The sequence below is a fragment of the Gracilinanus agilis genome, chromosome 4 (assembly GCF_016433145.1).
Source record: "Gracilinanus agilis isolate LMUSP501 chromosome 4, AgileGrace, whole genome shotgun sequence".
Classification (NCBI taxonomy): domain Eukaryota; kingdom Metazoa; phylum Chordata; class Mammalia; order Didelphimorphia; family Didelphidae; genus Gracilinanus; species Gracilinanus agilis.
In genome coordinates, this window is record NC_058133.1 from 240,007,597 (window position 1) to 240,030,320 (window position 22,724).

At 36.9% G+C, this 22,724-nt stretch overlaps 1 protein-coding gene across 1 annotated transcript in view; it reads left to right on the plus strand.

Annotated features, from left to right (window-relative positions):
• Nucleotides 1-22,724, plus strand: part of DNAH9 (dynein axonemal heavy chain 9) — an 858,849-nt gene that overhangs the window by 334,520 nt on the left and 501,605 nt on the right. The window contains exons 30-31 of the mRNA XM_044675179.1: nt 1,022-1,309; nt 20,748-20,962. Coding sequence (XP_044531114.1) covers nt 1,022-1,309; nt 20,748-20,962 — 503 coding nt within the window. The remainder of the gene's footprint in view (nt 1-1,021; nt 1,310-20,747; nt 20,963-22,724) is intronic.

Here is a 22,724-nt window from a genome sequence, read left to right on the forward strand (position 1 = left end):
GAGAGAGAGAGAGAGAGAGAGAGAGAGAGAGAGAGAGAGAGAGAGAGAGAGAGAGAGAGAGAGAGACATTCTAGGTCTTTGGTTTTGCTTGGGAGATAGGGGAGAAGTTTTGAGTGAGCTCAAGGTCAGTGAGTTCATAGTTGAGCTTTTTTCAGTCTTCTTGTGGATACTAGATGTTATAGACTATGGAGACAAAAAGCTGAAGTCACTTATGTTTGGCCCATAATTTCTGTTTTGGAGAAGTTTTGAGAGATTATAGAGATCAGAGAAAATGTCTAGTTCTCCATCTTGTTGCTCATATAATCTAGCATAGAATCATTTTAGTTTAACTCTAGAAAAAGACATGATTGTCATCTCTCCAGAAAAAAAAAACATTTTTCTTGAAAAAGTAATATACTAGTTGAAAGCCTATACCTCAGTCTATCTACTATAAGTCAAACTAAGTCCATTTTTGCCACCACTACCACCTCTTTTGCTATTTCATCATTGGTAGAACTTTACTGAAACCCCTTAACAAGTATTTGTGCAAACAGGTATCACATTTACTTCCAACAATTCTGAGCTGTAAAAAATAAGTAAATGAGTTGATTGACTTTGAACCTTAGCAGACTCAGAGTCCGAACCAAAAACCAGGTCTTTCTTTGGTTTTCTGAGAGATAAAAACAATTTATGAAACAGCAATAGACAGTCATTAGTGTTTCCCAAGTTGGAAAAGGAAATCACTTAGCTCCTTCAGGTTTTTCCCTCCTTTCCTTCTATCTCAGACAGTGAGGAGAGCAAAAAAAGAAATATGTCACCTGCTCCCAGCACTGTGAGAGAGTCTCTGCCACTCCCAGAAAGAGTAACTGCCACAGAAAAACTTATACTGTCAACATTTGAAACTGACACTGTCTCAGATCTGTTTCAAACTCCAATTCTTTGAGAAAGCCAGCTTCTCTACTTCTTAATTCTAAACTAATATAATAAGACTTAATTTCTAATATCATCCTTATAGAGCAAACCTCTTTTTTCATTTCCATAGGACCATTATGATTGGGGTCTGCGAGCTATCAAGTCTGTGCTTGTGGTAGCTGGATCTCTGAAGAGAGGAGACCCTGACCGACCTGAAGACCAAGTCCTAATGCGTTCCCTCCGAGACTTCAACATTCCCAAGATCACAACTGATGACATGCCCGTGTTTATAGGCCTAATTGGAGATCTTTTCCCTGCCCTTGACATCCCCAGAAAGAGAGACCTTGACTTTGAAAGTTTTGTAAAACAGGCAATATTAGAGCTAAAACTTCAGGCTGAAGACAACTTTGTGCTCAAAGTGAGTAGCATTATTCTCCCTTCATAATTTCAAAATTTGTAAATTCTGTCTCAGTTCTTTTGATCATGAATTCTTATTGGTTTGGGATCCCCAAGGTAAGTTGATGAACAAATATTTGATTAATCATAAATGATGACGATTTGAGAAAATTCATCTCTTCTTTGTAGAGGTAGGGAGTTGTGGGACTATAATATCCAGTCAGACATAGATGATATGTCATTTGGTTTTCTGAACTACTTTTTCTTTTTTATTCTTTGTTACAAGGCATGGTTTTTTAGTAAGGAGGGAGAGAGAAAAGACTTGCAAATAAAGGAGATATAAAAATATTTCAATAAAGAAATGATAGGGTATTGGGAACTATTAGAAATATCTCCTTAAGAGATTATCTAGATAAAATAATGTTCAAAAGATATAGTAATGCTTGATTTTAGAAGCTAGAAAAGGTTTAAATATCATAAGGTCCAGTACCCCTGGAAAGGGAAAGCAATTCTTCCAAGACCACACAGCTAAGAGGTGGAAGAATTGGGTCTTAGCCCCATTAAGCCATGACCTACTTCTTCATTCTATCTCAGGTATACAAAAGGATGTTCACATACTAGAATTTACTATTAAATTTACTATTACCCACTAATGTTATACTTCCCTAATTAGGAATATTGACATTCCCCTCTCTAACCATAACTTCCCATTATTCTACCTTTCCATGTACTTTGTTCTTTCTTTTGCTTCTTCACTCTCCCGGATATCTCTAACTCCCCCACTCCTCAGTACATCTCCCTCATTGTACTATTACTACTCATCTCTTGCAAAATATCATTCTAAACCTGGGTTACTTCTAAAATCCACCTTTTAGTCTCTTATTTACTAGCTACTAAAAGAAGCAATGGCAAAGCTCATAACTATAATGTCCTTGGATACATTGCAAAATCAAGATATCAAACTTCAATTTATTAAGACAAGATTTTTATTCATCCCCAGATGATTACCTATCTCACAAAAGCTATTTGAGGCCTCCCACCTTTCAATATTTAACCACTCACTATCAACTAGCTTCCACAGTGCCTAAAAACATGATTAAATTCCTTCCCATTCTTAAAAATCATTACTAACTCCTACCATTCTATCAAGCTAAAGTCCTAGATTTCTTTTTTCCCCAAGCCAAAATACTTGAAAAAGCTGTCTGTACACATCGTTTCCATTTTCTCTCCTTACGTCACTTGCTGTCTTTCCAACATTACCAATTATGATGATCTTTTCTGTTATGATTAAAAATGATGAAGGCCGAGATCAAAAGGGAGAATAGTATTTTTTTTAATTTTTTTTAAACCCTTGTACTTCGGTGTATTGTCTCATAGGTGGCAGATTGGTAAGGGTGGGCAATGGGGGTCAAGTGACTTGCCCAGGGTCACACAGCTGGGAAGTGGCTGAGGCCGGGTTTGAACCTAGGACCTCCCGTCTCTAGGCCTGGCTCTCACTCCACTGAGCTACCCAGCTGCCCCCAGGGAGAATAGTATTTTAATAAAAGCCATGCTGATAGAGATAAACTGACCATGCGCCTGTAAGAAAAACCTATTCCAACCTCACCTCAGCCATTTACCTTCCTCTCTCCTCCAGCGCAGGTAACTAAAGAGGAAGTTCCAAGTCACTCCCCCTACTTAAAATAGTCCCTCACCTTTAATATGACATCCAGAACAGGAAACCCATGAAACCCGTTGGACCACGGGAAATGTAGTTTTAAGGACCCCCACAGGTCCACAGAAGTTTGTCAAACACTATATTGAGGTTCAATCCTTCCAAATAGAACCCCAGGTGATTTTAACTAACACATTACCCCCCTGTGATCCTTTGGGAGATAAATCTCCCTAATGGATCAGGAAAATATAATCAAATTAGAGTTTACAATAATTTAGAGATAAAAGGGAGGAAGAACAAAACCAATGTTCGGTACATTGACAAAAAAACATTAAGGGGGCAGTCCCCCTTTCTGGCATAAACTGTCCATTCAAAATAAATGCATCCAACCCCATAGTTCAGATCAACTGCGCCCCAAAGTTCAAATTGGATCTTCATGATCCAGTGAAGGCTCTTCAGGCATCTTTTGGTGCCTCCACCAAACAGGTTCGTCGTCTGGATTCTGGGGAGATGGCAAAATCCTTATCCTGAAATTACTTTCAAAGAATTTAAACTTTATATTATGGATTATAAAACATACATTTCCTTCTGAGAATTAACATTACCCCCCTGAGTTTACTTCGAAAGGAGTAAAAATTGACTTGCAATATAGATTATAGTTCAGACATTATGATTATAAAAACTTAACACACACCCCCCTGAGGAAAATATTTAACTAACACATTATCCCCTGAAAAAGTCAGACAAGGATGCATGGCTAAGTGAGTCAAGGGGGTGCATGAAATCAATTGGCAAAAGAAATAATAAAAAAATAAAAAGAATAAAATTCCAAAAAAAGAGAAAAAATTAACTTGTGAATGAAATGTAAAATGTGCAAAAAAATGTAGGGGAAATAAACAGGCCTTTGATTCAAGGCCCAATGAAAGCGATTTAAGCAGTATGCTATAACCCATTTAGGGCCAGGACTACAGAAAAATTGCCATTTACTCTATATATATAGAGGAATAAGGGAAATGCCTTTCTTTGATCCGATTTTTCCCTGCACCTTCTCAGGGAATGAGCCATTAAATGATAGCCAATCTTAGGTGCTTCACTAGAAATTTAAGTTGAGGGGACCCACGTCCTCTAAAGTTTTAGAAAAGACTGGGACTCCAGGACTCAAACCCCAATTTCCAAGCCCTAAAGTATTGGCATAGAACTCTGCAATTCATGCATATCTTTTAGTCAAGTCTCTGACCATGTGGCTCGGCACTTCTCCTGGAATCAGAGAGGCATTAAATCACAATCCCATAGTCTCAGGCTCAGGTATTTGCATTGAGCTTATTTCGCTGTAGAATCAAAAAAAAAAAGGATAAATAATGATTATATATGTACTTCCAGTACAAGATGAGAAAAAGGGAAAAATCAATTGCTCTAATTAAAAAAATGTTTAAAAAATCAAAAATATATATACAGCTTAGAACTAGAAGGGTTTTGGTACCCAAAAATGAGATTTTCTGTGAGAGAAAGTGGGTTTTACAAAATAGCAGATTCACAATGCACATTCAAATAGAGTACCATATTTCTAATAACACATTTTAAAACAATAAACAATGATGTTCAAAAAATCATATACTTGTTACAACTTTTAAACCTTGGTTAAGGGTTTCTCAACAAATTCTGTTACTGCTTCCACATTAAATTTCCTGATATTAAAAAAAATCCTTCTGGTCTAAATTATCCTCAAGAATTCTAGACCCTTCTGATAAAAGAGGCTAAAACATAGACTAATATAAAATATATATATATAAGACAACAATTCTTCACAATAAAATATATAAAGCTTATCCTTTAAGACCACAATTCTTTAAAATAAATACATAAAAACCTTATCATTTATACAGAAGGGTACTAAGCATCTAAAGTAAATTTTTAAAAGACCTCTCATAAAATTACAATTTAAATCACAAGGCAATCACCAAACTCTCCAAAGTCAAACAAAATTAAGGCAATTTATAACTTTTAAAATGTGTAACTTTCAGATGGTATGAGAACATAGCATTATTGTTGATTACAGTAAAAATGAAACCTGAAATAAATTAGGAAATATAATATGCGTATCAGATAACCAGCTGGTCAAAACCTCTTACCAGTTCTAATATTTTTTTTTCATTATTTGGGAGTTACAATAAAATCATAAACAGAATTAATCTAGCAGCCGCAAACTACATTAACTTAAAATGATTCAGTGCAACAGGAAAATCAACGAAATAAGCAAGATTAATTTACAAAACTAATTAGCAAAATACAGTAAGATACAGTCTCTCTAAAACAGAAATAAAACTCATTCAGTTCCGAGGTTTTTAAGTCTACCCCTGGTTCAATTTAAGGTTCTTTTGATTGAGTTCTGCTGAGTTTAAGGTGTTTTTTTTGTTTGTTTGTTTTTTAAAGTTCAAAGTTCTTAGCAGGTTTGGGGGTGAATATTTCTTCCCCTGAGTTCAGTTTTTAATCACAAGCAAGTCTGAATAGGCCATGCGGCCGATTAAGGGTAAACGCTAGGTCCACGTGGTGTCGGGTCATGGGCTCAGGGCTAGAGAAAAACTTAAAGTCAGTTTTGTAGAAAATCCCACGTGTAGAGCTTGTGGGGGTGGGGGTTGCCTAAATTAGGTCTTTAGAGAAACACGTGGAAGACTAGAAATAGGGAGAAAGGGGAATATACTACCAAAATCTTTAGCGGCAGAGCTGAAGCAGTCTCTGGATATCGAGATCTTGGCAAAGGCAACAGCCAGAGGTCATCAATGTTGGGGCTGGGGGGGGGAGGGAGCTTCTGGAACTAGCAGCACCAACGAAGCTCCGATGAACTGGAAAAGTGGCAGGGATTGTAGGCACTGGACCGCTGGCAGGCTTGTGGTGCGGCAGGGATGAAGATCAAGTCAGGAGTCAGGAGATCGGCGGCAGAGACACACTGGCTGGGCTCCAGCATTTTAGTTTAAAAGCCAAAAGCCTGAATTGGCTGGCCTGACCACCCAAGGTGGTTTGGGCTGGACTGGCTGGCTGAGTCCCGCCTGAGGCAAAAACGTGCTGTTGCTTTGAGCAAAAGCATGGCAAGGAAAGCCACTTTCCTTTTTTAAAAAAGTGCTCAAAAGAGCTGAGCCAGGCCAAAAAGAAAGCATGGCTATCGTTAGGCTATCTGGAAGACTGAGAGTTCGAATTTCGACCTTCTGGTTTGCCAAACTGTTATGATTAAAAATGATGAGGGCTGAGATCAAAAGGGAGAATAGTATTTTAATAAAAGCCATGCTGATAGAGATAAACTGACCATGCGCCTGTAAGAAAAACCTATTCCAACCTCACCTCAGCCATTTACCTTCCTCTCTCCTCCAGCTCAGGTAACTAAAGAGGAAGTTCCAAGTCACTCCCCCTACTTAAAACAGTCCCTCACCTTTAATATGTCATCCAAAACAGGAAACCCATGAAACCCGTTGGACCACAGGAAATGTAGTTTTAAGGACCCCCACAGGTCCACAGAAGTTTGTCAAACACTATATTGAGGTTCAATCCTTCCAAATAGAACTCCAGGTGATTTTAACTAACACATTTCTCAGTCCTAATCCTTCTCAAAATATAAAATATATTCAACACTGTTAGACATCCTTTTCTTTTGAATTCTCTCTTTTTTTGAGAGTTTTCATGATACTATTCTCTCTTTGTTAAATTCTTAATCATCTGAGAAACATCCATATCTTATCTATAACATAGTTCTTGATATTTCCCCAAGGTTCTATTCTAGCCCCTCTTCTCTTGCCCCTCTACACTATTTCTCTTGGAAACCTTATTGACCCCCCATGGGTTTAACTGTATATTATCTCTACAAATATATAGTTATATTTGTTATATAGACACACATATATTACTATATGTATATAGAGTTACATACATAAACATAATATACTCACATGTGTATATATGTATATATACACACACATACTCACATGTGTATACACACACACACACTTATATATACAGCCCCAATATCTCCGCTGAACTTTAGTCTTTCAGACTTGTGTTATCAGTTGCCCACTAGACATTTTAAATTGTATGCCCTAGACATAGCACAAATTCAACCTATCCAAAATTCAACTTATCTTTCCCACAGAACCTTCCCTTCTTCTGAGCCTCTCTATTTCTTTCAATGGTACCACCATCTTTCCAGTCTCCCAGGTTCATAACTTCAGCATTATACTAGACTCCTCACTCCCTTTCATCATATTCAATCTTGTTTTTCTACTTTCACATTTCTCCACTGATTCCACAACTACTTAGTTACTAGCTTAGTTCAGGCCTTCATTACCTCTCACCTAGGTTATTGCAACAGCCTCTTCATTAGTCTTATTGTCTCAGGTCTCTCACCACTCTAGTCCATCCTATACACTACTACCAAAGAAATTTTCCTTAAATTCAGAACTCACCCTTACTCTATCAATTCTATTGGTTTCCTGTTGCTTCTAGGATCAAAGAGAAGCAACTCTGTTTAGCTTCTAAAGCCCTTCACAACCTGGTTCAAATCTGTATGTGGAGCCTTATTGAATGTTATTCTTTCTGCAAAAAAATACCATCCAGCTAAACTGACCTTCTCTCTTTCCCTCATGCAATACACTCTAACTTCAATCACTTTGCCTTGGTAATGGCCATTCTTACTAACTGAAATGCTCTTTTTCCTTAGCTTCATCTTATAGAATGCTATCATGCCTCTCTTCCTTTAAGAAATAGCTCAAGTATAATAAACTTTTGCCAAGTTCTAATGCCTTCCATCTCAAATTACTTCTTATGTAACTTTTTAAAATTCACTTCATGTTTTTACTATACATATAAATTGTCTCTTCCATTGTGTCTTGAAAACAGGGTTTAGTTCATTTTTTATACTTGAATCCCCAGGGCCTGCACAGTGACTAGAACCTAGAAGAACTTAACATATGATTATCAATGAATTGATTGATTGTTATGATTATTATTAAGGGCTATCAGAGCAGATGATACATATATCCATGTTTTTTTCCCTTGAATATCCCTTACCCCAGAATGTGACACTAAAAATGTTATAATGTGAAGTTATCATACTTAATATACATACATAGTATATCAAACAATCTCTACAACTTCTCTATTATCCTTAATCAAAAGATTCTTCTTCATTCTTCCTATTCTCCACATTTAACTATCTTAGAGCTCTGTTATTTCTCACACATCAAAACTAGATCATTTTTCCTTTATAACATTTCTTCAATTTACAGCTCCTTATAGCAGTCTCCTACATTTCACTTATTTTATTTTATTACAATGGCTTCTCATCTGATTTGCTTGAAACTAACCAGTTTTCACTTCAATTCAGTTTACAAATGCCAACGTAAAAAGTTTCTCAAACCCCAGTTCAAAGGCCTATAATAGATCCCTTTTGCTCAATCAAATGCCAGCTCTTACAGATCCCTTATCAGCTACAATCTCTAAAATGCCCTCACGGGGTTAAGATGGTGGCAGAGTAGAGGTAGGGCGACCTTCTCTCCTTACCAGCGGATATAGAGAACCTCCAAAGGACAAAAAAAACAAATCCAGATGAAAAAAGGGACCCCACAATAGGACTCAGTATCGAAGGTACATGGAATTTGGGCACTTCCACACCATAAGGGGTGGGGAATAGCTCCCATCAAAATGTGAGTGGATCATCCCTCTCCCACCCCACCCATAGTACCAGAGGCAGAGGCTGTGAGCCAGTAGGGGTACAAAATCTAGCTCCTTGACAGCTAACTGGCACCACCAGGAGCTTGCTCCTGAGAGCAGCAAGACCTGAGACCCCAGGTGGCTGGAAAACTCAGACCTTGGACACAGGAGTGGGGCTGAGAGAGGCAGCAGCAGACCTCAGCACACTCAGACTCAGGGGAAAACCTCAGATGGTAGAGCAAATGTGGGCCAATTTCTGGGCTCTGGGCAGCCAGCTAGGACCATGGGGGCTTGACCTTGAAAACAGCTAGACAAGAGACCCCAGGAGGCTAAAAAACTCAGACCTTGGACACTGGAGTGGGGCTGAGAGAGGCAGCAGCAGTGCCCAGTGTGTTCAGACTCAAGGGAAAACCCCAGGTAGAGGAGGAAACGTGAGCCAAGTTCTGGGCTCTGGGCAGCTGGCTAGGAATACTGGGGCTTGACCCTGAAAAGAGCAAGACCAGAGAACCCAGGAGGGTCCCCAGGGAAACCAGGAGATTCACAAAGTCGCCACAGGCAAAAACTACTCCCTAACTCCATACAAAGAGGATCAGATTGCCTTACTCAGACTTCTGGTGAATAAAGCACAATGATGCCAAGCAAAGCCCAAGAAATAAACAAGAAGACAAAGAAAAAAACTCTAACACATGATAACTTCTGCACAGAAAAACCCAGAAAACAGAGGAGGACAGTTAAAGACATCCAAACCTTCCCCCCAAAATGAAAATGAGTCACAAGACCTTGAAGAGTTCAAATCTGAGATCATGAGAAAGATGGAAGAGCTCTGGCAAGAAAATAACAGTTTAAAAGGCAAAATTTCACAATTGGAAAGTGAGTCTAAGAAATCAAATGAATTGATAAGCAAATTGAAGACCAGAAATGACCAGCTGGAAGCCTTGAAGAACCACGTAGACCAGACTGAAAAGGAAAACCAAAATATTTTAGCTGAAAACCAGTCTCTAAAGGCTAGAATTGGACAATTAGAAGCCAATGATCTCACAAGACAAGATGAATTAATAAAGCAAAGTCAAAAGACTAATAAAATAGGAGGAAACATGAAATATCTCAATGAGAAGTTAATAGACCAAGAAAACAGGTCTAGAAGAAACAATTTGAGAATCATTGCTCTTCCTGAAAAAGCAGAAATTAATAGAAATTTGGGCTCCATACTAAAATAAATTATTCAGCAAAACTGCTCTGAAGTTCTACAACAAGAGGACAATATAGACATTGAAAGGATCCATAGGTCACCCTCTACACTAAACCCTGAAAAGACAACCCCCAGGAATATAATAGCCAAATTCAAGAACTTCCAAATAAAAGAAAATATTTTATAAGAAGCCAGAAAGAGACAATTCAGATATCAAGGAGTACCAATCAGGATCACACAGGATCTGGCAGCCTTCACACTGAAAGACCACAAGGCTTGGAATATGATATTCAGAAAGGCAATAAAATTGGGTCTACAACCAAGGATCACCTACCCATCAAAATTGACTATATACTTCCAGGGGAAAGTATGGGCATTCTACAAGATAGAAGATTTCCAAGTATTTGCACAGAAAAGACCAGGACTGAATGGAAAGTTCTATATCCAACCAAAAAAAAAGAGAGAATCATAAAAAGGTAAATAAGAAACAGAGGGGGAAGAAAGAAAACTCTTATTATTAAATTTGCCTCTTTAAGGGCTTTAATAAGATCAAATTACTTGTATTCTTATATGGAGAAATGCTAGGTGTAATTTTCAAAAACTATATTCACGCTTATAGTAAGTAGAAGAATTATTCTTATATTGAGAGTTTGGAGCACTAAATGGTCTAACATGATACAGTGTGGGGGGAAAATGAGGGGGGTGAATAGTAGATGACACCAAGAGGAACTTGAATGAATAAGAAAAGTAGGATATTCTATTGCACAAAAAGATGGCATAGGAAGGGGAGAGGATGAATATTATATAAGAAGGAAAGGAAGAGAGCATTAAGAGGTAATATTTAAACATTATTCTCAGCAGAATTAGCCCTGAGAGGGAAGAGTAGCTATATTCATTCGGATATAGAATTCTATCTAACCCTACTAAGGAAGTCAGAAGGGATAAACCAAGGGGAGCAGGGGAGTGGGGAGGTCAAAAAAGGGAGAGGAGGAAAGGAGAGGTGGGAATTCATTAGGCCTTAAAAATAAAAAGAGGGGAATAATAAGGGAAGGGGTGGAAAGGGAAGTAAATCAAGGGAGGGGACAAAGGGAATTGTTCTAAAACAAACCACTAGATTAAAAGGAAATAGCAAATAATAGTTTAAAAGGCAGAATTTTGCAAATGGAAAGTGAGGTAAGTAAATTGAAGACAAGAAATGACCAGATTGAAAAGGAAAACCAAAAGATTATAGCCGAAAACTAGTCTCTAAAGGCTGGAATTGGGCAATTTGGAAAAAGATGCCCCCAAATCAAAAGAAATGATAAGCAAATTGGAGACCAAAATCAAACACCATGAACACAGGACAGACCAAATTGAAAAGGAAAATCAAAAGCTTATAGCTTTTGTTTCTAAAGACAAGAATTAGGCAAGTAGAAGCCAATGATCTCTCAAGATAGCAAGAACAAATAAAACAAAGTCAAAAGACTGATAAAATAGAAAGAAACATGAAATATATCAATGAAAAATTGACAGATCAAGAAAACAGGTCTAGAAGAGACAATGAGAGAATCATTGGTCTTCCTGAAAAAGCAGAAATTAATAGAAATTTGGACTCCATACTAAAAGAAATTATTCAGCAAAACTGCCCTGAAGTTCTACTACAAGAGGGCAATATAGACATTGAAAAGATCCATAGATCACCCTCTACACTAGACCCTGAAAAGACAACCCCCAGGAATATAATAGTCAAATTGAAGAGCTTCCAAATAAAAGAAAACATTTTACAAAAAGCCAGAAAGAGACAGTTCAGATATCAAGGAACACCAATTAGGATCACACAGGATCTGGCAGCCTCCACACTAAAAGACTGCAAGGCTTGGAATATGATATTCAGAAAGGCAAGAGAAATAGGTCTACAACCAAGGATCACTTACCCAATCAAAACTGACTATATACTTCCAAGGGAAAGTATTCCAAGTATCTGCACAGAAAAGACTAGGACTAAATGGAAAGTTCGATTATCTACCTCAAAAATCGAGAGAAACATGAAAAGTTAAATAAGAAAGAGAACAGAAAGTAAGAAAACACATTTTTTAATTTGTTCTTTAAGGGCTTCAATAAGATCTAATTATTTGTATTCCTGTGTGGAGAAATGGTATGTATAATTGTCTGTTGAGAACTCGATTCACTATTCTAGTATTCAGTATAATAGTAATTACAGAAATTATTCATAGGAGAGGTTGGAATGCTAAACGGTCTAAGATGATATGGGGGGGGTTGGAAAGAGGGGGGTGAAAAGTAGAGGACACCAAGAGAAACTTGAAAGAATAAGAAAAATACGATATTCTATTATACCCAAAAACGGCATTGGGAAGGGAAAGGGAAGAATAATATTATAAGAAGGAGAGGAAGAGAGCATTAGGAGGTAATATTTAAAACTTACTCTCAGTGTAATTAACCCTGAGAGGGAAGAATAGCTATATCCATTGGGATATAAAACACTGTCTAACCCTACTGAAAAAGTCAGAAGGGATAATCCAAGGGGAACAGGGGAGTGAGGAGGTCAAAAAAGGGAGGGGAGAAGAAGGGGGAGGGAATTAAATAGGCCTTAAAAATAAAAAGAGAGGAATAATAAGGGAGGGGGTAGAAAGGGAAGTCAATCAAGGGAGGGGATAAGGGATACCAGCTCAAAGCAAACCACTGGTTTAAAAGAAATTAGTGTAAGAAGAAGGGGTAGGAATAGGAGAGGATACAAAAATGTCAGTGAATGCACAACTGATAATTATAACTCTGAATGTGAATGGGATGAACTCTCTCATAAAACGGAAGCAAATACCAGAGTGGATTAGAAACCAAAATCCTACCATATGTTGGCTACAAGAAACACATATGAGGTGGGTAGACATACACAAGCTTAAGGTTAAGGGTTTGAGCAAAATCTTTTGGGCATCAAATGAGAAAAAGAAGGCAGGAGTGGCTATTATGATTTCTGACAAAGCCAAAGTAAAAATAGATATGATTAAAAAAGACAGGGAAGGTCATTACATCCTGATTAAAGGCAGTATAAACAATGAGGAAATAACACTGCTCAATATGTATGCACCAAGTGGCATAGCATCCAAATTCATAAAAGAGAAACTGGCAGAGCTCAAGAAGGAAATAGATAGTGTAGGAAAATATAAGTAAGATAATGGGGTCACCGGGGATATTATATTATATTATAAGTGGTTTGTGGGAACACACTCTAGGATTTATGAGAGACTGGACCAGGGTGAAGAGAACAGAGTTTCACTGGATCTCCACAGGAATGGCAGTTGATCTTAACTGTCACCCAGCTTCCACTAGACCAGAGTATAGTAACAGGCTAACAAGGTAAAAGGAACTTAACAGCTTTAATTATGTTAGGCTAAAAGGTGGGAAAGGATTTCTATACTTAAAATCTAAGGGATAAAACCACAGGGCAATGGGAGGACTTATTCTACTCTAACTTAGTGATCTAAACTAACAGGGCCCAAGGAGCTATAAATGGAGTCTCTGGGTTTCTGCCTCAAACCTGGAACCTGCTAGGCTTGAGTACAGCTAGGGCTTTTGTGGCTTTGGGATTCTCACTGCAATCCACTGATGATCTCTGGATGCCAGGAGTCAAGATGATCTCAGGTAACAAGTAGAGAGGGCTCTGCTTGAAACACTGTCCTCCAGTTTTCAAACTTCTCCTCCTCTCTTGGCTCTGTAGATTTGTCTTTTTCTTAGATGCCACACCACACAGGATCCCAGGGGAAATCAGGAAGCAGGGTGTCCTTTGCTCTGAGGTCTCCCAGGCTGGCAACAGTTTTGCCCACCACTAATGGAGTCCACACACAAAGCACAGACAGACTTCCTCCTCCTTCATTCCAACCTGGAATTCCAACCTCCAGCTCCTTCCTGCTAGGTACATCTTAATTCCTAAAAACTAGCTAATCTCGTCTTACTCATAACAGTTCCTCCCTTTGCACAAATCCAAAATTACCAAAATTTTGGTATTTGTGCACTACAAACGAAACTAAAATTCTTATCCAAAATAGCCAACAACCTACACTAACTCTATACTATCTAGCACTATCCTACTCTACCCTACACTAGGGATTTCGACAAGGAAAGGTAAAAAGATAAACACATTGAACAGTTACATAGTTCAAAGCATAAAACAACAAGTAACAATAGTAAAACCATAATAGTGGGAGATCTAAATATTCCTCTTTCAGATCTAGATAAATCAAACTGAAAAATAAATAAGAAAGAGGTAAGAGAGGTGAATGAAGTCCTAGAAAAATTAGATTTAATTGATATGTGGAGAAAAATAAATGGGGACAAAAAGGAATACACCTTCTTTTCAGCTGCACATGGTACATTCACAAAGATTTACCATGTAATAGGGCATAGAATCATTGCAAACAAATGCAAAAGAGCAGAAATAATAAATGTAACCTTCTCAGATCATAATGCAATGAAAATAATAATTAGTAAGGGCACCTGGACAGGCAAATCAAAAACTAATTGGAAATTAAACAATATGATTCTCCAAAACCAATTAGTCAAAGAAGAAATCATAGAAACAATCAACAATTTCATTGAAGAGAATGATAATGATGAGACATCCTACCAAACTCTGTGGGATGCAGCCAACGCAGTACTCAGGGGAAAATTTATATCTTTGAGTTCATATATTAACAAATTAAGGAGGGCAGAGATTAATGAATTGGGCATGCAACTCAAAAAATTAGAAAGTGAGCAAATTAAAAATCCCCAGATGAAAACTAAATTAGAAATACTAAAAATCAAGGGAGAAATTAATAAAATCGAAAGTAAAAGAACTATTGAATTAATAAATAAGACTAGAAGCTGGTATTTTGAAAAAAAACAGATAAAATAGACAAAGTACTGGTCAATCTAATAAAAAAAAAAGGAAAGAAGAAAACCAAATTAACAGTATCAAAGATGAAAAGGGAGACCTCACCTCTAATGAAGGGGAAATTAAGGCAATCATTAAAAACTATTTTGCCCAATTATATGGCAATAAATATAACAATTTAGGAGATATGGATGAATATTTACAAAAATATAAATTGCCTAGATTAACAGCAGAAGAAATAGAATACCTAAATAATCCCATATCAGAAAAAGAAATTGAAGAAGCCATCAAAGAACTCCCTAAGAAAAAATCGCCAGGGCCTGATGGATTCACAAGTGAATTCTATCAGACATTCAAAGAGCAACTAATCCCATTACTATACAAATTATTTGATATGATAAGCAAAGAAGGAGTCCTACCAAATTCCTTTTATGACACAAATGTGGTACTGATTCCAAAGCCAGGGAGATCAAAAACAGAGAAAGAAAACTATAGACCAATCTCCCTAATGAACATAGATGCAAAAATCTTAAATAGAATACTAGCAAAGAGACTCCAGCAAGTAATTAAGAAGATCATTCACCACGATCAGGTGGGATTTATACCAGGAATGCAAGGTTGGTTCAACATTAGGAAAATCATCCACATAATTGACCATATCAATAGTCTAACAAACAAAAAATCACATGATTATCTCAATAGATGCTGAAAAAGCCTTTGACAAAATACAGCACCCATTCCTATTGAAAACACTGAAAAGTATAGGAATAGAAGGACCTTTCCTAAAAATAATAAACAGTATATACCTAAAACCATCAACAAGCATTATATGCAATGGGGATAAATTTCCTTTCCAATAAGAGCAGGAGTGAAACAAGGATGCCCACTATCACCTCTATTATTTAACATTGTACTAGAAACACTAGCAGTAGCAATTAGAGAAGAAAAAGAAATTGAAGGTATCAAAATAGGCAAGTAGGAGACTAAGCTATCACTCTTTGCAGATGATATGATGGTCTACTTAAAAAATCCTAGAAAATCAACTAAGAAGCTTGTAGAAGTAATCAACAACTTTAGAAAAGTTGCAGGATACAAAATAAATGCATATAAATCATCAGCATTTCTATATATCTCCAACACAGTAGAGCAGCAAGAAATAGAAAGAGAAACACCATTTAAAATCACCATACACAACATAAAATACTTAGGAATCTATCTACCAAAACAAACATAGGAATTATACGAAAACAACTACAAAACACTTTCCAAACAGTTAAAACTAGATCTAAAGAATTGGAAAAACATTGATTGCTTATGGGTAGGATGAGCTAACATAATAAAAATGACAATTCTACCCAAATTAATTTACCTATTTAGTGCCATACCTATCAAACTACCAAAAAACCTTTTTACTGAAGTAGAAAAAACTATAACAAAGTTCATTTGGAATAGCAAAAGATCAAGAGTATCAAGAGAAATGAAAAAAAATGTGAAGGAAGGTGGCCTAGCAGTACCAGATATTAAAATATACTATAAAGCAGCAGTCATCAAAACAATATTGTACTGGCTAAGAGACAGAAGGGATGATCAGTGGAATAGACTTGGGGTAAGTGACATCAGCAAGGCAGTGTATGATAAACCCAAAGACCCCAACTTTTGGGACATGAATCCACTATTTGACAAAAACTGCTGGGAAATTTGAAAACAATATGGGAGAGATTAGGTTTAGATCAACATCTCACACCCTATGCCAAGATAAATTCAGAATGGGTGAATGACTTGAATATAAAGAGGGAAACTATAAATAAGTTTAGTGAACACAGAATAATATACTTGTCAGGTCTCTGGGAAAGGAAAGATTTTAAAACCAAGCAAGAGTTAGAGAAAATTATAAAATGTAAATTAAATGGTTTTGATTATATTAAACTAAAAAGCTTTTGTACAAACAAAAACAATGTAGTCAAAATCAGAAGGGAAACAACAAATTGGGAAAAAATCTTTATAACAAAAAGCTTTGACAGGGGTCTAATTAATCAAATATACAAGGAGTTAAAGCAATTGTATAAAAAATCAAGCCATTCCCCAATTGTTAAATGGGCAAGAGACACGAATAGACAATTTTCAGGTAAAGAAATCAAAAGTATCAATAAGCACATGAGAAAGTGTTCTAAATCTCTAATAATCAGAGAAATGCAAATCAAAACAACTCTGAGGTATCACCTCACACCTAGCAGATTGGCTAAAATGAAAGAAGGTGAGAGTATTGAATGTTGGTATAAATCCCACCTGATCATGATGAATAACCCTCTTTATCACTTGCTGCAGTCTTTTTGCTAGTATTCTATTTAAGATTTTTGCATCTATGTCCATTAAGGAGATTGGTCTGTAGTTTTCTTTCTCTGTTTTTGATCTGCCTGGCTTTGGAATCAGGACCATATTTGTGTCAGAAAAAGGAGTTTAGTAAGATTCCTTCTTTGCTTATTATATCAAATAATTTGTAAAGTATTGGGATTAATTGTTCTTCGAATGTTTGATAGATTCACTTGTGAATCCATCAGGCCCTGGTGCTTTTTTTCTTAGGGAGTTCTTTAATGGCCTGTTCAATTTCTTTTTCTGATACTGAATTATTTAAGTATTCTATTTCTTCTGCTGTTAATATAGGCAGTTTATATTTTTGCAAATATTCCTAGTCCTGTTCTTTCTTCTTTCACTGTTTCCTTCTATACCAGTGTTTTGTTTTTAATCAGTTCCTATAATCCCCTCCCTTGTTTTACTTCCCTTTCTCCCCCCTCCCTTCTTATTCCCCTCTTATTGTTCTTTAAAGCCATGTGGTGCTCACCCCCAAGCCCTCTCCCTCCCTAGTATTGCTTCCCTCCCCACCAGTCCCTTTGTTACCCTTCTACTTCTCTATAGGGTGTGAATCAATTTTCTGCCCCTATGGATCTGATTGTTCTTCTCTAAGTTGATTTCAATGCACTTAAGTATTGAATATTCCCTCTCTCTAACCTTACTATGTATTTTTATTTTTCCCCTGGTGATCCCATGTGCTTCTTTATGGAATATAAATTTATTCCTTTTTGTTTGCTTTCCTTTTTTTAATTGTTATCTTCTTCCCCCCTAGTTTTGTATATATTTATACATACATACATGCATACATATATATATATTTATATATCTCTTGACATTTCATCCTATACAGTTAGTCCCTGTTCCCTCTATGTAAACTTCTTCTAGTTACCCTGTTGGTAATAATAATTTTTAATATTTTCCAATACCTTCTTTTCTTCTTGGGATATAAATTGATTGAATTTGTTGTGTCCCTTAAAAAAAAAGATTTTTTTTCTCCTCCCCCCATTCTCTTAATTACCTTGTGTTGATTCTCTTGAGTTCTGGGTTTGGGCAGCAAACTCTCTGTTTAAGTCCTGTTTTTTCTTGATGAATGTTTCGAAGTCCTCAATTTTATTGAATGACCATACTTTCCCCTACAATAATATAGTTAGTCTTGCTGGACAGTTGATTCTTGGTTGTAGCCCCAGTTCTCTTGCTTTCCTGAATATTGTGTTCCATACCTTCCAGTCCTTCAATGTAGATGCAGCCAGATCCTGTGTTATCTTAACTGTGGTTCCCTGATATCTGAATGACTTCTTTTTAGCAGCTTGTAATATTTTTTCCTTGGTCTGTTAGTTTTTGAATTTAGCTATAATATTCCTGGAAGTTGTCAGTTGTGGATTAAATGTAGGAGGTGATCTGTGGATCCTGTCAATTTCCACTTTTCCCTCTTTCTCAAGAATTTCTGGGCAATATTCACTGATAATTTCTTGTAAAATGCTTTCTAAACTTTTTTCTTTTATCATGATGTTCTGGTAAACAAATAATTCTTAAGTTATCTCTTCTAGCTCTGTTCTCCAGATCTTTGGTTGAATCAATGTTGTGTTTCATATTCTCCTCAAATTTTTCATGTTTTTTATTTTTTTAATATATTCTTTCTGCCTTGTGAAGTCATTTTCTTCTAGTTGTTGAGTTCTGTTTTTTAAAGACTGAATTTCATCCCTGGCTTTTTGGTCATCCTTCTCTTTCTGGTCCAATTTTCTTTGTAGATCATCTTTTGCCTTGTTTGCTTCATTTTCAAGCTGGGCAATTCTGGCTTTTAATACTTTATTTTCTTGTTTTAGCTCATGTATTTCCTTTTTCAAATTGTCTTTAGCCTCTCTTGATTGTTTTTTGAGTTCCTGAAGTTCTTGAATTAATTGAGTTTTAAATTCTTGAGCTAATTGAATTTTGAGATCTTCCAAAGCCTGTGTCCAGTTCACTGGAACTACTTCCCCTTCTTCTATTTCTGTTTCATTTGCTCTCTTTTCACTTCCTGGAAAGAAGCTGTCAATTGTCATTTATTTTCTCTTTTTCTGTTGCTTGCTCATGTTTTTTCTCTTCCTTGTTCTGCTAATTTGAGCAGATGTATTTAATGATGTTTGATGAAAGATCTTCCCCCCCAGGGGTAAATTACTTTCTCTGCCCTTGGAAGACTTCTTGTCTGTCCAATTGTTGGGATTAAATCTGTATGGATTGGATTAGTCTACCCTGAGGCTAAAACCTCAAAGCCTCCTGGGGAGGGAAAAACAAACAAAGAAAAAAACCCAAAAAAGGTGGGGTGACAAGAAGGAGTGTTTTTTTTGCTGAACTGAGCTCTCCAGCAGTGGGGCCCCCCTGTGCTATCCACTGTGTTTGATCTGGTTTTCTTTCCTCTTGAAACCTTGCGTTCTCGGTATGAGGAAGCCAAGCTGTCTGCGCTCTGGGGTTTGGCTCTCTCTAAGCCACCATCTTCTGGGCGTTTTTGCTGTGTTTCTCTTGTTTTCTCCTCCAGTCACCTCTCCAGTGTCTGTGTTTGACTCCCTGAGTCCTATGCCAGCAAGGCCCTCTCTCCCAACCGGCGCACCCACCAGCCCTGAGATTTCCCGGGCAGCTGGAGACTCCGCACTGCACATGGGGGAGGCGTCCTAGGATCCTGGGATTCCCCTTCTTCGCCCTCAGTCCCGACAGTTCAAGTATTGAAGCCTTTTTCTTGGCGTACCTCTTTAGTTGTGCTGCAGTAGGGTTCCCCCTGCTCTGTCCCGTTCTTAGATTCGGTCCTCTTTCTTCTCGAAGCACATTGTTTTCTATCTTGGTGCTTAAGGGTGCGGAGGTTTTAAGATTCGCTCCATCTACGCCGCCATCTTACTGGAACCAGCACCTCCATTCTTCATATCATTTAGGTTCACAAACTCAGAATCATTCTTGACTCTTCATTTTAAATTATATCTATATCCAAATTATTAGACATATTATATCTCCTTAAACACTATGTAAACATTCATCTCCTTAAACACTATAACTATCATATGTCCAGTCTTCATCACTTCTCACCTGAACTATTATAATGAGTTTCTCACTGGTCACCGTGCCTCAGTCTCTTTCATTTCAAATCTGTCCTACACATAGCTACCAAACAGACATTCCTAAAATACATGTCTGACAATGCTCAGAAAGTTCCAGATGTTCCTCATTGCCTCTGAAATAAAATAGAAACTCCTCTGTTAAGTATTTAAAGTTTAACTACCAACCCATCTTTCCAAAATGGCAGTAAATAAATCCCCTTCTTATACTCAAGTCAAACTGATATACATCATATTTATCATATCTAATATTCCACCTCTTGCTTCCATGATTGCACTGGATTCCCTGTGCTTCTTCTTCTTCACTTTCCATCTCTTAAAAGCATGACTTCCTTCAAGATTCAGCTCAAGTGTCATGTCTTTCTAAAGGTATCTCCTGATTCCCTAAGTTGTTAATGCCTCTTTGCATATGTGTGTGTGTGTGTGTGTGTGTGTGCATATACATATATATTCTCTTCCCTCTACCCTTCCCTCTAGAATCTTTGATGGGAAAATTATCTCTCTTTTATATTTATATCTCTAGAACCTGGCATGGTGTTTGGTTCATATACCATGATCAATAAATGCTTGTTGATTGATTGATTTCTTAATTGATAAATGGATTGCCTAAGATATATTTTCTTTCAGGTGGTACAACTAGAAGAGCTTTTGGCTGTGCGGCACTCTGTGTTTGTGGTGGGGAATGCCGGTACAGGGAAATCCCAGGTACTGAGATCTTTACAAAAGACATACCAGAACATGAAAAGACGACCAGTCTGTACTGATCTTAACCCCAAAGCTGTCACTAATGATGAACTATTTGGCATCATCAAACCAGCCACAAGAGAATGGAAAGATGGTAAGAAATACCTGATCCTAAAGAGAAAGCAATATTCTAATTCTAAACAGTATGATCTTGTGATTCAACCACTCAAAGACTATATTAAGTTCCTTTACATTCATCAGAGTTAGGAATATTGGAATGGATTACTGGGAAGAAAAGTAGAAGACAGACATGAAGGAGTGAAAAAAAAGCCTCTTGAGGGGAGTGAAGGCATTATGACTAGGGAGAGAACATTCAAAAAGTTATATTTGTTCCTTTAAGCTTAGTATAATATGTTCCCTCTCTAGTTGCCCTATTACTTTAGTCATTCCATATCACTGAGACTCTTTGGTGGATAGGAGTGGGAGGTAAACATACTGTTAAATGCTAGAAAAGGTAATGTATTGAAAAGTGTTGTAGTCCTATAATGTCAAAGTCAAATAAAAAAGAATATCTGCAAGCCATAATGTGTTGATATAAAACTTCAGAATAACCTCAAATGCTATATTATATTTTTATTTATCTTGTTAAACATATTTTAATCTGCTTCAACAGCACTTGGAATTTTTGAGGCCATGAGTTTGACACTTCTGAATTGTAAAGTCTGTCTTCTCCCATGGACCAGAAGTCTATTAACAACTAGAAAACCTCAAAATAGCTGTAAAATATATTCCCACAGTGCTTTATACTGAGAGATGTTGAAAACTTACAAAAAGTCTAAGAGATACTACCTAGAGATTTATTCATATTTATCTCAGTTCTACTGCTGAGGACAGAGAATACCATCGTTAGTCATTTGAAGATAGTTTTTCCCTGAGTTTGATTTTCCTGGGGGGAAAATGAAGTGTGTTTATCATGAAAGTATATTAATCTCTTAACTTTTGTGTTTAACTTTCTCAGCAACTGTCAATCACTTCTACTGGTTAGCATTTATATAGCAATTTTAAGTTTGAAAAGCACTATCATATGTTTTCTCATTTAGTCATCACAACTACCCTGTGAGGTTATAGGTACTATTTTCCCCAATGTATAGATGAGGAAACTGAGATTGACAGTGGGTAAGTGACCTACCCAGGGTCCCACAGCTAATAAGTTTCCAAGGCAGGCTTTGAACTTAGGATAGCACACTATTCACTGCACCATCTAGCTAATCTCTTGCTTTTCTTTAATCAGATTTGGTTGAATTAATGAACATGTTTTTAAGGATTGACAAGTTTCTCTCTATGGAGAATGATATATCTCAGAGTATTTTTCTAAACCTAAAAAAGCTTTTAATTTTTCCAATGACCCCAATTTCACTGGAAGCCAAGGAGCTTATCCACCAGTACCTATGTAATATATAGAAAGTCATTATATTATGTATGTCTGATGTTAGAAAGGGGTTTTATGATTTCAGAGTCAGGAAGACTTCTCTTCAGGTCCTGTTCCTGGCATATACTGGCTATGGGACCCTAGGCAAATCATGTAAACTTTTAGTCCTTTTAGATAACTTCTAAGATTATAAGATGAAAAAAAGTTTCAGTTCTTCATTGATAGAGGGTCTCCCTTACTGGGAGCTCCCATACCTATGAAATCACTTACCCAGTTAAAAAAAAATAGAACAGAGACACAAAAAGTGGCATCTTGCTCCTTTTGTGTGGCAAATCCAGGGTAAAATATCAACATTGTGTAAAAAGGGAGAGTATATGGGGCATGTGCCCACACTGCCTCTCCCCCCAAAATGTAACTTTATATATATTTACACATACACATATATGCAAGGGCACTTTATACTGAGAAGTACTGAAACATAAATAGTATAT